This window comes from Caretta caretta, chromosome 2 (genome assembly GCF_965140235.1).
Source record: "Caretta caretta isolate rCarCar2 chromosome 2, rCarCar1.hap1, whole genome shotgun sequence".
Taxonomy (NCBI): domain Eukaryota; kingdom Metazoa; phylum Chordata; order Testudines; family Cheloniidae; genus Caretta; species Caretta caretta.
The window spans coordinates 110,336,634-110,356,602 of record NC_134207.1 but is presented as its reverse complement, the minus strand read 5'-3'; the positions used below and the strand labels follow the sequence as shown (position 1 = coordinate 110,356,602).

General features: G+C 38.3%; 2 protein-coding genes and 1 long non-coding RNA gene across 8 annotated transcripts in view; 2 read left to right on the top strand and 1 right to left on the bottom strand.

The window, feature by feature from the left end:
- Positions 1-10,645, top strand: part of KDM1B (lysine demethylase 1B) — a 40,353-nt gene extending 29,708 nt beyond the window's left edge. The window contains exons 18-22 of the mRNA XM_048839957.2: positions 1,149-1,265; positions 2,221-2,346; positions 3,948-4,070; positions 6,548-6,700; positions 7,873-10,645. Of these exons, the coding sequence (XP_048695914.2) occupies positions 1,149-1,265; positions 2,221-2,346; positions 3,948-4,070; positions 6,548-6,700; positions 7,873-7,956 (603 nt within the window). The 3' untranslated portion in view covers positions 7,957-10,645. The remainder of the gene's footprint in view (positions 1-1,148; positions 1,266-2,220; positions 2,347-3,947; positions 4,071-6,547; positions 6,701-7,872) is intronic.
- Positions 10,646-11,393: 748 nt separating this feature from the next.
- DEK (DEK proto-oncogene) overlaps positions 11,394-19,969 on the bottom strand; it is a 33,505-nt gene continuing 24,929 nt past the window's right edge. For 3 of the 6 annotated variants that reach the window (XM_048839961.2, XM_048839959.2, XM_048839960.2), the window contains 3 exons: positions 17,125-17,260; positions 16,485-16,639; positions 15,399-15,692 (listed from right to left, as the gene is read on the bottom strand). In XM_048839961.2, coding sequence (XP_048695918.1) covers positions 15,414-15,692; positions 16,485-16,639; positions 17,125-17,260 — 570 coding nt within the window. In that variant the 3' untranslated portion in view covers positions 15,399-15,413. Of the gene's footprint in view, positions 12,900-15,266; positions 15,336-15,398; positions 15,693-16,484; positions 16,640-17,124; positions 17,261-19,969 lie in introns of those variants that run through there. The other 3 variants (XM_075125362.1, XM_048839965.2, XM_048839967.2) reach the window with 2 other exon arrangements.
- LOC142071067 (uncharacterized) lies at positions 12,895-15,600 on the top strand. The gene is made up of 2 exons (XR_012667018.1): positions 12,895-13,475; positions 14,167-15,600. It is a non-coding gene; the product is annotated as an uncharacterized LOC142071067 (long non-coding RNA).

Genomic DNA, 19,969 nt, shown 5'->3' with positions numbered 1-19,969 from the left:
ATGCACTAGTAAGAGGAGTATATTTTTATTTAGACTTAAATAACTATTTGTAAGAGTCAATCTAATATTCTGATGTCAGTATTAGGACAATATAAAAGAGACCAGATGAAAATCAGCTTGCTTTAGTGACAGCTGTTTGGTTACATTCCCCACTCCAACCTCCCTCCTATTTTTACATTTATATTTCACCCAGATACATATATATCTAGCGTTTTTACTCCCTTTCTCTGGGAATAGGACTTTACACTTTACTACTGACTCTCCCCTCATTTCCTATCGCTCCAACTGCTCTAATCTGCCCAGGCTTGCTTCTTCTCAAATTTTGAGGGCGTGTGCTTTGATCAAGGCTGAATTTACACCCAGCCCAGAAGAATAAGACATGAAGCTGTTGTGCAGGGTGTAGAGAAAAGTAATCGAAAAAGCCACTTGGAAACTCTAGAACTATAACTATCAGGAAGCATTACTACTGTTAGCATAGTGACAGGTTTCAGAGGGGTAGCTGTGTTAGTCTCTGTGAGCAAAAACGAGGAGTCCTTGTGGCATCTTAGAGACTAACCAATTTATTTGGGCATAAGCTTTCATGGGGTAAAACCATAAATTGGTTAGTCTCTAAGGTGCCACAAAGACTCCTCGTTGTTTTTACTGTTAGCATAGTTCAACACTGTGTTGTAAGTCACTCTCCAGACTACATCTTGAGAACCACTGTACTGAGGAGTCTGTTCTCCCCTGAATGTGTGACATGGCTGCCATTAATGTGCAGTGACAGTAGACACTAACCCCGAGTTGCCCTGGGAGAATTGTGCCTCCTCATCTTTGTTCTGTTACAAGAACAATGAGTTTCAGAGTAGCAGCCGTGTTAGTCTGTATCCGCAAAAAGAAAAGGAGGGCTTGTGGCGCCTTAGAGACTAGCAAATTTATTAGAGCATAAGCTTCTGTGAGCTACAGCTCACTTCATTGGATGTATGCAGTCCGATGAAGTGAGCTGTAGCTCACGAAAGCTTATGCTCTAATAAATTTGTTAGTCTCTAAGGTGCCACAAGTCCTCCTTTTCTTTTTAAGAACAATGGGTACTTTCAATGAGAGATTAGTCTTAATGCTTTGTAAAGCTTTTGCTATTGTTGTGATCATGATTCTTTATTCTTCCATAGGTTTTGGTTACTGTGCCACTGGCCCTTCTTCAGAAAAATGCCATTCAGTTTAATCCACCACTGCCAGAAAGAAAAATGAAAGCCATTAACAGTTTGGGAGCAGGAGTCATTGAGAAGGTACATAATTAAAATTACTTTTTAGTTATGGGAAAGAAAATGAGCATCAAGTGCTTTGAGCCTCTTAGTAGGATGATTCTGACTTGCATCCTATAGCATAATTTACTTTCATGCTATAAGCATAGAGCTGCTGTGGGTATGCCTAAGTATGTTTATTGTGATATTTACTTTCTTAATTTTTTTTTAACCTGCACAACATACATTTTAAATAAATAAATCAAGCATAGAAGAGCAAAATGGTATCTGGATCCTATATATACATTTTTCTTTCCCTTTCGTTTTCCATCCTAATTTAACCATGTTTTTTTAAACAAATTATTTTGTAGAAAATCACTGCTGGTCTTTAAACTTTTTGCCTATATTTGAACAATGTGTATGTTAGAGTACTAAGTCTAACAGACATAAGGGGTGATATCCACCCACTCCAGTTCCTTTGTCAGGCAAAAGGGCCAGAGTGGCATAAAGAGACACTAAAAGCCCCGTATTTGCCCTGGGGAGGATTCTCCCTTCCCCCACTAGTGCGTAAAACTATCTCTGAGGTTCCCTTCACATTCACCAATCTTTGTGTGCTGGGGGTGGGGCTGGCAGGAGGACTGTGCCAAGGGCACACAGCATTGCAGAACTTCCAGGCATTGCTGCACCCTACACTCATCCCTCTGGGCTATGAGTTCTGTGTAGTGCCTCATAAGAGCACAGTATCTTGCCCAAGGTTTTCTGTAGCCAAATGGATTACCAACATTACTCAGATTTGTGCTTTTTTAATCTGAGATAGCAAAAGTTTTATACCACTCTTCTTTCTTGATAAAGAAAAAGACCCAAATATCCTACCTAGCATATTTGGGTACCTGAGGTTGAGGGGAAAGAGAGAGAAACGTTTTAAATACGGAGGTACGAGGCAGGTTACAAATTCTGTAATGTGAAATTCTCTCTGACTGAATCTTTTCTCTCTCTCTAGGTTGCCTTGCAGTTTCCTTATAGATTCTGGGACAGCAAAATTCAAGGAGCTGATTTTTTTGGTCACGTTCCACCTAGTTCCAGCAAACGTGGGCTCTTCAGTGTCTTCTATGACATGGATCCACAGGTACCATATGCTGTATATGGTGGAATGTCAGTATTTTCAATTGTCTCTTAACAAATTTCAGTTTGAAACCCAAGTGCAATAATGGAGGTTTTCTTTGCTGTTTGCTCCCTTGCTATTAGAAAAATGGGACCGGTATTTTTCTGTAGGAGAAGAACAGATTGTGAATTGACAAGACTCTTTTTAAAGCATTGCTTTGTAGTAAGTAGGAGACACTTTTCAAGACTGGCTGCAGAGCGATCCTTATGCAACTAGGCTGTCCTTGTTTTAGGTCTGAAAGATTTGGGCTTCTTGAGCCAGATAAAGGCACTGGGGTGATATATACTGAAGTGCTGTTCCACAGCCAAGTCTATGGAATTTGAATACAGATTGTTGTAATGAATGGTGTAGAAAGAATGAGGAATTCAGTTTTCATCTTAGGAACATAAGTCTTGGTTCTCTGTTTTCCCTACACCTTGTGTAATCATTTTAAACCAGTAAGGGGGATAGAGAATCAGGCTCATAGATTGGACCTGTAGGCTGACACCACTGCAGTCAGATTGGCTTCACCCATAACAATAATAAGGCTGTAAGGTCAGTTCAAAGCTATGGATTTTGATACCAACTCCAGCCTGTGGTTTGACAGCATGTCTACCCCCTCCACCCTCCCCTTTTACTCTCAGTGTACCTTGCCCTTTTATCTACTACTTTTTGTGAACAAGAGCTTTCTGTAACTTGCTGGCTTTTCCAAGAGACCCTATGAAGACAATGTCCTGTAATCATGTGTTCCTGGCTGACCTTTAGAAAAGGCACCTGCCAGTATTTGAGAAGTTACTCCTGCAGAAAGATTCAGTGTGCTGGTGGAGGGGTTTTTTGAGGATAAATAGGAGCTTCTGGAGTAATTCTTACCTAGCAAATTGTTCTCTAGGTTAGTAATGATGGTAGGTTAATTGCCCCATAAAGAGGAGAGGGAGGAATGGCACACTGTGAGCGAGATGAGGCCTTCTGCGATATTCTGTAGCCACTGCTCTTTCACTTTTGAAACTCCTAACTGATAGCTGAGTTTTGTGGTAACAGGTAAGCAGGACCACAGCTGTTTTAGAGCAGAACATTTGGTGCCTGAGCCAAACCCCGGTCAAGTAAATATAAAGACTTCCGTGGACTTCAGTGGGCTTTGTCTCAGACCCATAATGACTAGCATCCTAGTGGGGCCTCTTCTTGTTTCCGTCTCATGAAGTTGGTAGTGGAGCGTTAGCATTGAACAGGAGATCAGATCTGGCACTGAAAATGTGACTTTTATGCATGAATGTAAGCATGTTAACATCCTTTGTGTATTATTTAGGCTGACAAATATATGTGTTCCAGTTAATTCTGCACTATTTTAAAAAGGACTAACTCTACCTAATAAATTTCTATATTATCCTCTGACTTCTAGTTTTTTCATATCTGAGAGTAAAAACTACAGAGGATGAACTTTCTTTGGGATCATAACTGACTTGGTCCAAAAAAAAAGTTAATTTTCCCCACTGACTGTCTGTCTGTTGGGGACAGTAGTAATTTAAGTGACTTTCTAGACATTCTTAGTATTTCTGAAATGATATCAAATGTTAATGTTTTGATTCTAGGGTAAATATAGTGTTCTAATGTCAGTAGTTACTGGAGATGCCGTGACAACCATTAAGAATTTAGATGACAAACAAGTACTACAACTGTGCATGACTGTACTTCGAGAACTGTTTAAGGAGCAGGTAAGAGAAGTCTGTTTCCGTCAAAGAAGAATTAACTTGCCAGAGATTTAAAGAGGGACCTGCAAAGAAACAAAAAGTTTGCGCCCTTTTATTACTTCTCTATGATGTATAAAGAAGGTCTGAAACATGTGTATGTGTGTGTTTTTCTGCCTGTCTTTTGTCTGAGAAATATCAGGATTGTCAAGTCTGATCTTCTGTGATCACAGAAAGGGAAATTGGGAGCTATCATGGGCCTGAATTGAAGAAGTAGGGTTGGTAAAATGTAAACCAAAGGGAAGTTTTTCTTCCACATGTTTTGGTTAGAGGCATTAAGAAAAACCAAACAAAGTTTAAACAGTCTGAGTAAAAATCGCTTCTCAGTTAATCAGGTGTCATGTCCTTGATCTTTCCGATGTTATCATCCCACTAGTTCACCATCCATACAGAAAGTTGTATAGGCTAGTCAAGAGCTGGCTTTCTGATGTGAAAACCAAGCAGAATAAACCCCCACCTCCCCACACACAAAAGAGGCACGCCTTCCTTGTATATCTGTTGGGTACAAGTCCTCTTTGCTCTCTTTTTCTTAGCAGGTCACCTTTGAGATAATAACTAATATCTACATTTGTTATAAACACTATTTGCCAATTCTGGGGAAGCAGGAGATCATTACTTAGCAATACCATTTGCACCCAACCCTGGAGGGCTGAACTTTCCTCTCACGATATTCTAGAGTGGCTCTGATTTTTAACAGCTGGATGCTAAGGAAGACTGAGGGCATGGCTACACTTGCAGATGTAGAGCGCTTTGAGTTAAACCCACCTTCGTAGAGCGCAGTAGGGGAAAGCCCTGCAGTCTGTCCATATTGACAGCTTCAAGCGCACTGGCGAGGCCATATTTGCAGCACTTGCATTGGCACTGGGCACAGTGCGTTATGGGCAGCTATCCCAGCATGCAAGTGACACAACGTGCTTTTCAAATGTGGGGGGTGGGGTGGAGTGTGTTGTGGCTATGTGGGGGGAGAGAGAGTGGGTTTGGTGGGCGGGGCTGAGAGCATGTCAGCATGCTGTCTTGTAAGTTCAGAAAGCAGCAGACCCCTCTCCCTCCGCCGCCTCTCTCTCTCTCACACAGCATTCCACAGTAATGGTTGCTTTGCCTCGGAGGAGATAAGCAGCCGGCTGTCAGAAACAGCTTTCAACGGGCATTTCCGCATTCCTACAGCCGATTCAAAAACAATGACAAGAGTGGCCACTTGACTTAAGGGGATTATGAGCCATTTCTGGAGGCTGATCAGAGCGCAGTAAAGCAACACCTCGTTCACACTGGTGCCACAACACTCCAGCGAGGGCGCAGCAAACGGTTATTCCACTCGCCGAGGTGGAGTACCAGGAGCTCTCTAGCTGCGGAGTCAAAGCGCTCTACATGCCTTGCCAGTGTGGAGGGGTAGTGAGCTAGTGTGCCCAGGGAGTCTTTATTGCGCTGTAACTCGCAAGTGTAGCCAAGCCAGTAGTGGCTAAACTGACCTCTGGATTCTTTGAGTTGAGTAAACTTTGAGTAAAACAAATGTTGCCACTGTTTTGTCATATTTGTATTATTTTGAAATTTGGATCTTGTTTGGAGCTTTCTAGTCTGAATTAGTCACTCAGTTCAGGTGTTGTGTAATGCATGATGTACATTGGTGGCTCTAATGCTTTGTGTGAGCCCTTCCTTATAGTTGGTGCATACAGAGTCCATGCTTACTTCCAGCCCCCCACCCCTTAGATGGGAGAGATTTTAATGAAGCTGGCAGACACCAGCAAGGATGAGGCTAATGGCCTCAACAGAAATAACACTGATAGCTAACTTTTAAGTGATTCACTTAAAGAAATCCTGAGTTTTCAGTTGTTCCTCAGAAAATATACTTGAGTGAGCAGCTGTTATAACAAATTATATTCATATTAAAAGTTCACCTACTTGCTATTCTGACCTCTCAAGAACTTACAGGTGGCAAATTAATATTTGGTCTCCATGCCAGTCTGATTGTTTTCTCCCCATCTTATACAACCAGAAGAACTTATCTGTAAAACTTCTTTCATGGTGGACCAGTTACTACAGTTTATAAAGACAAGCTGCACCAGGAGTCCTTTCTAAGATGTACCCCACTATTGTAGAAATCTCAGCATTATTTCACAAAGTTGATCTTTGGTTGCAGAAAGTTTTGTGCATAGTAATGTTGACCCTGAGGTTATCACTAGTAAACTGATGCTTCTTGTACCTGTTCAGAAGAATATACAAAGCATATCGTCTGGGGGAAGAAGAGTTTCTTCTCCAAATATAGCTGTATGCAGCATTACAACCCTTGTATTATGCAGACTCTCAAATTTCCTAAGTTCAAAGCTGCATGAGTATACCCTGAATATTTCAAACATTAGGTTAAGCATTTTAACAAATATAATTCTTCACTGGAGGTTCCTATAAACTCTCTCCATTATACTGCATAACTTATTTCCTTGATAATTCAGGAAGTTCCAGACCCAGTAAAGTACTTTGTTACACGATGGAACAAAGATCCCTGGATCCAGATGGCATATAGTTTTGTAAAGACAGGTGGCAGTGGTGAGGCTTATGATGTTATAGCTGAAGACATTCAAGGAACAATCTTCTTTGCTGGCGAGGTAAATGTCTTCATTATTATTCTAAAATTGGTTCAAGAATTTAGTTTTTATTTGTTGTAAAAAAGAGATTAAGTGCTGGGTAGAGAAAGATATAGAGTGGACAGACATTTTGTAAATATCCCCTTTGCCAATGCACCTTGATTCTGACGTACAGCACTTCCTAGCTTGTTTTGCACTGGCACTGCCAGTTGTACCAAATTGAAGGGTGGCTTTGTGAAGTGGATAAATGCAGAGTAGGATGAGGCCACAAAATCCACTTACGCTTTCGATGTAATTGTGATTTGAACTTCTCTTTGCAGAAGTGTGTGTAGTTTTAATCTGCTTAGCCATATGAGCCAGAGCCTCTAGTTTTGAAAATCTGCACCAAAATGTATACCCAAAACAAGATGCAAAATGGAAAATTGTTACGCTGGTGTGGATATAACTTATATAACTGACTTCAGTCCCTGTGGACATGTTTTTCCATTAGGGATGTACAGTAACTATCATCTTGCCCTATGGAAGACAGAAGAGCAATAAGCTCTTTAAAAGACAAGCCCCTGCCTATGTATGGAGGAATGTCTCAAGTAGTTAATAATGATAAATTGTAGTTCTTCAAAAACGACTCTCCAGGCATGCCCTTTATCGTAGTTATGTTTTGCATAATTGTATCTGGATACATATGGTCAATTGCTGATTTTATAAAGACAAAACGCATGTTCATATTATAGATTGAGACTCATAATTGCCCACCGCACTTCAGATGAACTGCATAATTGACTGACTATTTCTCCATTGGTCACTAATGCAGCTGTTACAAACTCATACCATTGATACTATTGTGTATTGATATACAAAACTGTACAAACAACCTCTCTGAAGTAATGTCCAAACTAGCAAAAATGACTACCTCTGCCAAGAGTCCAATTTCTTCGCTTTAATGGATATGACTTCAGAGTTTACCTTTTTGCTAAATTCAATACCTGTTGCCTTTTTTTTAAAAGGCTTTTCTTTGGTTCATCTTTTTAACAAGCTATTTTTAAAATTTGAGAGCATTTAATAGTTTGAAAATACCTGTGTAAAAGCATATGTCAAACACTCTTGCACTACACAGAACTTTGTTTTGGAGCAGAATTTTATTTTTGTTCTTCTATAGCTGTTTCAGAAATTATGCAATTTTTATTTTATTATAGGCCACAAACAGGCACTTTCCACAGACCGTTACAGGAGCCTACTTGAGTGGCGTTCGAGAAGCAAGCAAAATAGCAGCATTTTGAATACTGACATTTGTGTCTATATATTTTTTAATTGTTTTCTGTGGGTAAGACTTTCTTCAATTTCCCCTTTGCTATCATTCCCCCAAGTGGTACTTAAAACAGTATATGGTATCTGAAGATAAAATCTTCATCTTTAACTTTCCTTTTCTTTCAAACCCTGGTGCTACATGAAGTCATAGTTTTTCTTAATGTCATTTTTCCAACAAAGATGATATTAACATGTCAGCACTGACATTGGAGTCTCTTGCTACTGTGGTGCACACAGGTCTACTACCAGAGCCTGCTGTGTGAGGCCTTTTTCTATATGGTTCAGCCCACACTATTGTTGTAAACCACCTGCATTGAAGAAGTTCAGAATAACAGAGCAATTGATTTCTATACAGTATTAGAGCATGGTGGATTATTTAGTGGTGGAGCTCCTAAATTCATTTTGTTCTCAGGTTGATCATGATCAGAGTAGTACTTGAACAAACAAGCCAAATCATGGAATGCCAATGGAGATGGTTGTAAGAGAGAACAAAATCAGTTACATCTACCCCACCCTACTCCTAATAACCTCTTCTGACATTTTTTCAGTGTATTTACTGTCCACCAGTCAGGCTTTGGCATCTCAAATGTGTTCCTTTTAAATAAAAACTGCTGGAACAGTTTATAGTGCAATCATCAAAGGGTTATTGAAGCTAAAGGATTTTTCAAAAGGAAAAAAGCTTTTGTTACAGTAAAAATGTCTCTGAAATGTTCTCTGTGCTGCATATTCAGAGTTGTAAAGGAATAATCTTTATGATAAGAGTAAGTTTAGGTTTGCTCAGTGTTGATCATGCAAGTAGGGTAGCACAAAAAAATTGTATGGGTTTAGATGTTTTTCCTTTGAAAGTGAACTTCCAAATTCATTTGAGCTGAGTAGGTGAATCACTTACACACATAATTATGAGAGCTTAATTGGGGATAAAGGGGGAGTGTAAGTTATTAGTGACTCATTCAGCTTTTGTATTTAAAATAGGTGAAGATGAATGAGGTAAAATATGCTTTTTATGAAGGGCTGAAATAAGGTGGCTTGCACTTTGATTTAGTTTATTATTTGAAGGTATTATAAAAAATGATTCTGGAGTAATTCAGTAAAAGATAAGTAGATACTTAAGTTCTTCCCACAGGGGAAGGCAGCAAGAAATAAAACACACAGCATCCACACCTGCCTTAACATCCCATAGAACAGGGTAAATGGAAAATGTTTTAAATTAAAAAAAAAAACCAAAACACTTTTTTCCTCCTGTGATGTTACTGCAGAGTTCTGTGTGATTCTGGAAGGAAAATAAGCACTTAATTATTTTTCTTAGTCTCTAGAATGCTGTGTGTGTGTGACAAAGCAAGTCTTCTTGAGTTACAGTGCTTAACTCCAGAAAGGTTACCTTTAGAAAAGAAGCCTGCTGAAGAAAAAACAATTTACTCTTCTTCGATACCTAATTTGTTTTCTAGAGTAGATGTGATGTTCAGATATGTTAAATATTTTTATTTAATCTTTAATTTACAAGGTTGAAGATGTTTATATGTAACTAGATCTGTTTTTCAGCTAAATATTCTGCTTTTTAAAACTGAACTGAGGATGTGACTGAAAGTGTAAGTGTTCCTAATTTTTTTTGCTCTAAAGAATGCTAATATCTCTAGTTCTGAAATACTTCAAGTACTAAATTGTAAGTGGCTTAAAGGTTAGAGAGCAAGGCTTGAAATCCTTTGCTTGTAGAAGAAATGGTAATCAAGGTTTAAATTTTGCTAAATCATTGCTACTTTGATTATTCCATGTTTTATAGACCAATTTATAATGGAAGTGAGAGAGATTTCAATAGGAAATGAAAAGTGTCCATAGTGGGCAAAAGTGAAAGGAAGAACTCCCTGCCTCTCTCAATGTACTAGATAAGATACCAAAATTTTAATAGGAAAGAAGCTTAGAAACAGAGTTAAATAAAAGAATCATTGGTACAAGCTCAGAATATACATTCTGTTTACAGCCCACATCTACAGGCTTTGGTCAAAGCTCCAATCAGCTTCGTAATAACATGGAAACAGTTAATCCTTAGTGTCTTAGATCCCAATTCAACAGTCTATCCCTCTTCAGCAAAGCATTTCTGTACATGCTGAACTTTAAGCATAGACCCAAGTCCTGTTGACAACTGCATTGGAATTTATATACATTCTTAACAGTGGGCACATGTTTAAATGCTTTGCTGAATTAAGGCCTCATTAAAAAGGCAAGAATGGGGGATAATAAATGCAGAGCATATGGTAAATTTTAAACTGTTTACCAAAGTAATAAGACATTTATTATGGACTAAGCAGGCATTTAAACTGTTTTGTGCTACACTTCATATGTGGAGAAACAAGCATAAAATGAGACTATTCCATTTTGTTTATACTTATTTAAGACTTTTAAAAAGTTAAGAGCCTCAGAATTGGCCCAACTTAAAGCACTGGAGAAGTTCTTGGGGACTAATAATTATGTCATTTAATTAAGCATGCCAGTTTTTCTAACTTGTGTACAGTTTATTCCCTGTAAATAAACAACGGGAGAATGGCTTTAAGTAAATTTGTTTAAAATATGACCAAAATGTCTGAAGGCAGAGCATGATCTGTTACACTTCAACTCTTCTGTGTGACTGTTATGGCAGCAGAATAAAACTGGAAAGTGTCCACTGGATGTTGCACATTGTTTTTGAAATTGATGCTAAGCACATACTGAGCAACATGACAACATGCTTGACTAATATCTAGAGGTAGAATCTTATAGTTGCTGTTCTATAACTATCTCTGAATTGCAAGTCCTGATTCTATTATCTGTACAATAATGGATCCAGCGTCTTTCAAAGGATCACACAACATTTCACCAAGCACTGACTGTGGTGGGGACAAGAGATGATACTCTACACACAAGCTTCACCCCTAGACCATACCCTTGGTTGAGAACCAGTGGGGTAGGAGTTAGATCATAGTGTCAACACTTATGCACTCTAGCTTTCATTAGCATTTTCCTACATGAGGAAAAGCATTTGAGAAGAAATTCAGTAACTTTGATCTTGTCCACCTCATTCAAATAAGGTGGTGACTTGGCCATGAGTGTTATTTACAGAAGCTTTAGAAGTACAATTTAAAAATAACCTATTGTAGTACTACCCAAGGACAAAACAAGATTCAGTGACAAGTAACTTACTGCTTTACCAGGATTTTGAAATTGTTTAAATGCCTTTGTTAAAGTTGATAAGATTGTTCAAAGCAATTGCACAAGGGGTCGGTCATTTGTTGTAGTCATATTTTGATGGCAGGACATGTTATGGCACAGATCACACCTCTAAAGCACAGAAACCTTTTCCAGAGTTTTCTCTAGATGATTAAGTGCACATCTGTGGCTGTAGAGTTTTACTGTACAGGTAAGTGAATATCAAAATTGATTTGTTTTTCTGAAAGACATTTATTGAGTACAAAACTGAAACATTCAGCCTTTTTAAAGAAAGGATTACATGCAAAGAAATCATAAAAAGGTAAAGGTTAATTAACATCCTGACTGGCTGAACATTTTCAGAATTTAAATAATCTGACTCCTAATTTTGCAAACACAGAATACTAAAATTTTAAAAATGTTTTGCTCTTGAATACTGGAGTCATTAGAGGATTTGTTTTTCATAGCATTGATAGCAACACTTTTTGTTTGGCCTGTGTTAGTATTTTACATAAATTATAAGTGACTTTCTATAATAGCACAAAGGTATAATATGGTGGGCAAAAACAACTTACATGAAAATTTCCACTTTGAACCAAAAGCAGTTGGCCAAAGTTTGAGATGTGATTCTAGAGTACCATAAACCATATTTATGCTTGAATTTAGAAAACTATTCCTATTCAGAATAGCACTTAAGTAAATGATTAAGTACTATCCTGCTTGGGCTCCTAGATTTGGGGCATGATTTTCAGTTGTTAAGCCTGCCAGGTGTTCATCACTTTAGGCACCCACTTCTGAAAGTTTTGGCCACAGAGTCCAACACCCAAATAAGCATTATCAAGTCAATTACTTTTCCCCCTATAGCCTTCACTTTGAACTTTATTAATGTATTAGGTCAAGCCATTGGAACAAATACAGCTGTAGCCTTTTATATAAAGTTAAACACTGAAAAGCTTAAGTATAAAATTACAGGCGAATCTTCCTTACAAGGCAAGATTGGACAAACAGTAAAACTTCAACTCTTTTGTATAAACTTTTATGGAGCTTCCCACTTTTCATCCCAGCATCACTGCTGAACACTGACATAAGTCCTAAGATAACTAGAGATTTAAAAAACTGATTTGCACAACAAATCTGCAATAACTTTATATACAGTCTTTAAAAGTACAAAAATAATATCTGCCAATTAGTTACCATACTTTGATGGTTCTCAGTGCATACACATGCAAGACAGTAATGTAGATTGAGCATTCTGAATTTATAGCATGTAAATCAGAATATAAACACTAGCATGACTGATCTTCAGAATATGCATTCAAATATTTCTATAACCCAATACTGCAATATTCCAGACAATTTCTGCATGTATGTATGCGAACACAAACTTTTATCCTACTTGAGTCTTAAAAAAAATTATGCAAGGTATTAAAGCACATTAAAAGCTATGATGTCTTAATGAATCTACTACTACAAAGCAATTCAAAATGTACAAAACTATAAAAAGGGAACATTTATTGCCATGCAAAAAAAAGTAAGCAAGTTAACTAAAACCTGCATCAAATGCAATTATTAAAAAGGTACACAAAGCAATTTACACTGATACTCGGTCCGCAGAATCAGCGCTGACTAAACATAATATATCAAACATTCTTTTTGCTGGTGTCTATCATCTTCAAATCCATGGGAACATAAGTCAGCAGTTTTCATTTCCTCCAGTCAAATTAGATCATGAAATCAACTGAAATGAGACAGTTTCTCCTTTAGCCTTAATCAATTCCATACCAGTCTAACATTAAGATAAAGGCTGTTCAAGAACAGGTACAAAAATGCTAGTTAAGAAATGATTATGCTCTTCTCTCAACCATCCCATTTACATGGGAGTACCACCACAAATCAAATTGTTCAGTACCATCTCATGTTAGAATATTCCACTGTGTTTTAGCTGGCATACACAACATTTGAGGTGTATGCATTATTTTTTATTAGAGGGTTTGAAGTAAAATAGAGACATTCACTTACAATTTTTCTGCAGTCTGACTAACAAGTACTGGTTCCCTTACATCATCCCTTTTTTATTTTAGGGAGTAGCAAAATGAATTCACTTGAAATTATTCTTAAGCATTACTAGCTACAGACTGGATCATGAGCTCTACATTAAGGGTGGCATGTTGCTGTAGCAGCTAAAGAAAGCAAGATTGCAATTCACGGAGTCAGTTTCCTTCCTGTTTCCCCTACTGCTGCAGGGAGGGAGTATGGGGTCTACATCAGATGCAGTGTACTCTCTTCAAGGCAGCATCATAACTCTCCCAACCAGGTGTGTGACTGGAGATATGTGCTGAGCCAAGGCTCTGCCTGCTCTCTCCCCACTCCCACACAGCTGCATGAAGAGGGAACAGAGCAGCTCAGCTTGTGTTCTCTCCTCATAGAATCATAGAATATCAGGGTTGGAAGGGACCTCAGGAGGTCATCTAGTCCAACCTCCTGCTCAAAGCAGGACCAATCCCCAATTTTTGCCCCATATCCCTAAATGGCCCCCTCAAGGATTGAACTCACAACCCTGGGTTTAGCAGGCCAAAGCTCAATACTGAGCTATCCCTCCCCGCTGTATTACCTGTGCTATTACCTGTGATGCAAGTAGCCAGTGCTTTGCATCCCTAAATTGCTGTGTAGCCTAGGCCATGATTTGGCTCTTTCAAAGCTGTGCATTAATTATGCTAGTTAGATTAATAGAGGCCATGGTAGCTTTACTATTTTAGTTCTTCCTGAATAGTAACTCATATTTCCTAAAGATAAAAAAATTACTGAACCCACATGTGAGTGGCATTCAGGTTTGACTAATGTTAAGAAAAAAAACCTATCAGCTTTTAGATGAAGAGCACATAGGGCAAAGATCCAGCTCCTGAATCAAGGTTGGCCTGAAAAACGTTTGTGGTCACTTCCCATACAAAAAAACCAAGCTTTCTGAAACTAGTACTAGTACAACCATATTTGCTCCAACCCTTCAGACAGAGACCAACACCTACAAGATCTTCACCAAGCACTCTCAAAACTATGATACCCATACGAGGAAATAAGGAAACAGATCAACAGAGCCAGACGTGTACCCAGAAGCCTCCTGCTGCAAGACAAGCCCAAGAAAGAACCAATAGAACTCCACTGGCCATCACATACAGTCCTCAGCTAAAACCTCTCCAACACATCATCACTGATCTACAACCCATCCTGGACAGCGATCCCTCACTTTCACAGGCCTTAGGAGTCAGGCCAATCCTTGTCCACAGACAACCTGAAGCATATTCTCACCAGCAACTACACACCACAGCAGAGTAACTAACTCAGGAACCAATCCATGCAACAAACCTCGATGCCAACTCTGCCCACACATATCTACACCAGCGACACCATCACAGGACCTAACCAGATCAGTCACATCATCACTGATTCATTCACCTGCACGTCCACCAATGTAATAGACGCCATCATGTGCCAGCAATGCCCCTCTGCTATGTACATTGTCCAAACTGGACAGTCCCTATGTAAAAGGATAAATGGACACAAATCAGATATTAGGAATGGCAATATGCAAAATCCTGTAGGAGAACACTTCAACCTCCCTGGACACACAATAGCAGATTGAAAGGTAGCCATCCTGCAGCAAAAAAACTTCAGGACCAGACTTCAAAGAGAAATTGCTGAGCTTCAGTTCATTTGCGAATTTGACACCATCAACTCAGGATTAAACGAAGACTGTGAATGGCTAGCCAACTACAAAAGCAGTTTCTCCTCCCCTGGTGTTCACACCTCAACTGCTAGAAAAGGTCCTCATCCTCCCTGATTGAACTAACCTCATTATCCCTAGCCTGATTCTTGCTTGCATATTTATACCTGCCTCTGGAAATTTCCACTACATTCGTCCGACGAAGTGGGTATTCACCCACGAAAGCTTATGCTCCAATACGTCTGTTAGTCTATAAAGTGCCACAGGACTCTTTGCGGCTTTTACAGATCCAGACTAACATGGCTACCCCTCTGATACTTAGTATTATATAGTGTCCCAACCTCTGATGTTTAAAAATATACCATTTACTTTTTCAGATAAGTTTACCTCTTTAACTGTCTTTTTGATGAAATCTTTTCTTTCAGACAAGTCATAACTGGGATAATTTTCATATACCTAAAGCAAGCAATAAAAAAGAGCTAGTTGAGTGAGAAGTCTGTTACTTTTAGTTTTCAGAACATTAACTTCATGATTTTAGTGCAGAGGAGCTGGAGTTGTAGAATCCAAATGTAAGTTGTACAATGTCATTTGAAGTGTCAAACCTTTTATTTCCCTCATTTTGCCTAAACTCAGTTTTTGAAAGTTTGTGTAGCAGTTATTTTTAATGACAACAGGAGTTACAGTTTTCACATTAATAAAGCACAACATGTGGGTGACAGAATACCCTGGAGTCAAGCAATTCATGCTGTTTACCAGTGGGTGTGTTGTATCCTCTGGACCAGTGGTTCTCAACCTTTTCTCATTTGTGGACCCCTAAGAAATTTTAAATAGAGATGTGGACCCCATGAAGTGTTTTTTTACACACACACACACACACAGCGAGAGCGCACTGAAATCTTTTCAGTTTAAGGCTTTCACGGACCACATGTTGAGAACCACTACTCTAGACCGGCAGCTGCATTCCCCGTAAGTATGAAAGAGACTAAAAGAACAAAGACCAGGTCCACAGTAAGTACAGTTTTGGGTCCTTTAAATCAATCAATGACAGTACTGTTTTTAAAAACAGATACTGTTTTACCACTATCAGTAGCCAAATTGGGGGGGGAGGTAGGGGGGAAATGGGAGAGAGATGATCACTAAACTGGCAAATAATGGATTTTTTGACTTGCTGGCAATTCTGAAAAATTTAAAAAAAGTTTAGTTTCAGGTCCAGCTGAAAACAAAATTTTGGGCAAGTCAAAAAATACTTTGACTCAAATGTGTTTTATTTTATGCATTTTGACAAAAAGCAAATGAGGACTAAATTCACAAAACAGCCAGGTAGATGTGTGGGGTAGAGGAGGCTGAGGGGAAGTGTTAACCCTCTGTTAACCTCTAGCACCCTGAGGCTTTCCAGCAAAGTGCTGACAAGATTCAATGCAGCCTAGTTCAAGATCAAAGCCTTAAGTGGTACAGCTTTAGACATTCACACATTTCTTTGAGTATAATTAGTATATGAAATATTTACATTTTCACACATTTACAATTTACAAAACAAAATTAGGAATATCGAAGTTAGTTTTTAAACAAAACTTTAAACAAAAGCTGTAGAATTTTTATACATACCTCTTTGCAAATCTGTTTCATTGTGACTTCCTCCAAATTTGCATTGGCCAATAACTTCTTGACAGTTTCCTTAAGATCTTCATCTGTAGGTGGTTTCTTCAACTTTTTAATTAAAGGTTCATCATCTGAACTATCCTCAGACTCACTTTCTAAATCTGGAAGATTTACTTTATTAGAATTCAAATGTTTGACATCTCCCTGCTGCTTCCTTCCTCCAGAAAAGAACACAGGACAATTATGTCCCACCCTGTCCCACATTATTCCTTGACAATCTGACAGATCATGTTTTGCTGATTTTGTTTATAAAATACCAAGTGTTTAAAACTATCTAGTATTAATTTCTGCCCTAACCCAGAATACTGCAATTCAGCTTCTCCCATCAATCAGGCTGAAGTATGGCTGCAGACCAGGTTATAAAATTCTGTTAAATCACTCTACAGGTCCTGTTAAAGATCTTGCCAAGGCCCCCCAGCAGAGAGGGGGTCTCATCCTGCTATTTCAAATATAAATTAGCAAAACAAACTTGTGATTTCTACATCAGAGAAGCAATAAAAAGTATGCAATGTTTTGCTGCACAGTTAAGGTTAAGACTCATCTTCTAAATTAAGCAACACAGTGAAAACAAGACTAAAACCTTTACCTTTTTTTGAACTGTTCTGATTCTTCTTTGTAGTGCTGCTATCTGCTTTCTTGACATTAGCACTTTTCACAGCTTTCTTGTTTTTAGAAGGCATCTTCTGTTTAGGTTTTTCTTTTTTAGATGCTTTCTTAGGTTGCTGTAGGAGAGAAAAGAATGGATTGAATCCTGACTTCTAGCACAACAGCTCTCAATCCCCACCAATATGCTACATGGGTGTGAGAAACATGTCATTGCAAACTGAATTATTACATTCAGATGTGAAATACTGGCTATTTATAGCTGTGTACTATAGTGGATGGTAGTGAGGAAAATGCATAGGTACTGTGAAGTTAAAATCTGGACTCTTCAAGATTAGATTTTAATTTTGCATAAACTCTGGAGCTCAAACCAAGACAATCAAATTCTTGACTGTTTTAACAAACAGCTGGAACTTTTTCTAGCCTTATGGGTGATTGTACTAAGTATCTCCATTCATAATTATGTCTGATGTTATTAGAGAGCATTTTTCCCCCAGGAGGTAGGTATCTTCATAGGCCTGGTTAAAGTGAAATTCTACTCTGAAAAGGGACTACAATGGCAGAGGGTTCAATGATTATTGTAACCTGAATTTATCCATGAAGCAAGATGCATTTTCTAACCGCCAATCCTACAAACATACCCAGGACTCATTCCACCTTGGAAAATTATGAAAGTTACATTTTTTCGTGCTCACATAGCATCATAAGTAATAAAGCTTTTGCCAGCCAAGTTTCAACCCCCCATACCTGCACAACCCCATTAGTCTTAAACAAGATTGTATGGGTGTAACTGAGGATCTAATTTGGTGTACAAAATATTTTATTGGTGACGAATCACCAGAAGGAAAGAGTCCTGATTACATTTGTAGGTATGGCAGTTAGAAAGTGTGACATATGGGATCAGTTCACAATAAATGATAGACACTGGAATTAAAAGGTGCCATTTTAAATAATTTTAGAGTAGAATTACACTTAATACAATAGTGTCCCATCAATAACTATTCCAAAGCAGATTCTGTTTTTCCTATAAGTAGCGACTATCCTTTAAGACAAAACCAGAAGTACGCATAATTGCTCCAGTCTGCCAAAAATAAGCAGAGGTGCACCTAGAAAGCAATCCACTACTAACAGAATGCCAACTCTTATCCCTTCCACAATGTTCTACTTACCTTCCTTTTATTTTGTCAGTTTTATCATCCCAAAACTTTAGTCAGTTTATTTTAGCGGAGCACCAATAACTGACTGCTATGTCATCTGATTTCTAGAATACCCTAGGCACCATTTGCCCTACAACAGAACCCTTGAGAGTCTGATTAAAACTGAACAAGCAAACCATGGTATTCTATAAACAATCTAGTTTTAGTTTCCATCCTTGCCCACAATACTGCAACTTAGCATCCCTTCAGTCAGGCAGAAGTATGACTGCATGGCCTCTAACTATTACACATGGGTGAATTTTTACTAGTAGAAGTGAACTACATTAATGAATGCACACAACTGGCTCAGTTATGATGCTTTAAAAATAGACAAACTACAACATATTTGATGAAGTCAAAATCAACTGATAAATAGAAGATACAGGATACATAAACTAGACATGTTTGCTTTATTTACACAAGTTAAACGTATTTAAGTCTACAGGATCAGAGTCTGTTTAACTGCCAGCCCTAGAAACTTCCTCTGAAAGTTACTGAGGCAAGCATAGAACTCCACAACACTGTTTAGCATCAAATGATACTGCAAAAAATAAGAACTTGGGAATTTCTCAAAAGGAAAAGTCAAAAGTTAAGCATGTGCTTAAGTCCTGTAAATCGTAACTAGTAAATAGTGCAAAACAATTTGACATGAAAAAAAAACCAAATTGGATTTTGACTCACATTACCAGTAACTACTTTCATTTACACTTGTGCAACCCATAAAACTTAGTTAATTGTGTTGGTGCCCCAGTCAGACTAGAATCCAGCTCACTGCTTCAGAGCTGTTGGCTTTTCAGAGGCAACAGAAGCACTGAGAACTTTGTCACTGTAGTCAGCAGGAAATACACACAGATCATATTCTTAAGTAGTTACTTTTCAAACTAGAGTGCTTTGGTGTTTTAAGTGTTTGGCTACAGAGCAAGGTTAGAAGTTTAAATGGAAGTCAGTCTGCCTTATAACGTATAGGAAGTGTTCTTTCCTCAGAATCCAGATTGTTTTCTAAAAATTGTCTTTGAATCCTTAATTCTAAGAAGCTGTCTTTTTGGAATCTCAATCAAGAGAAGCATGCAGGTGTTTGCATCTGTCCCAACCATTCCTCACCCACGACTCCAACAGTTAGCTCAACAGAGAGCAGAATAGCCTAACTAAATGAGGGCTGTCTAGCTAGTTTTTATTGTGCTGTTGCTGAAGGACTGTTAAGCACATGGCAAAAAAATAATAATTTTTGCTGTTTTAAATATATAGGCAGTTCTTGCCTACCTTTTGCCATTTGCCACAACTGAGCTAAAGAGACATCCAGTTTTCAGTTGTCAATAAGCTTCTGTTCCAAGCAGGTTCATAATTTCAATTTATTTTCAATAACTTCATACATTATAGCCTACAGATATTCATCTATAGATTGTCTGTGAAAGTTTGATCTTCAAGTTGATTGTAAATTAAGTGTCTGACTTCTCACTGTTCGGACAACTCTGGTCTGAACCTTCATGGAATTTGGGATAACTTGAGTGAGTTTACTTGGGTCTGGTCTACAATATGAAATTATGTCGGTATAACATCGCTCAGGGGTGTGAAAAATCCAGTTAAACCTATCCAGTTAAACCCCAGTGTAGACAGCCTGTCGGGGAGGTGGAT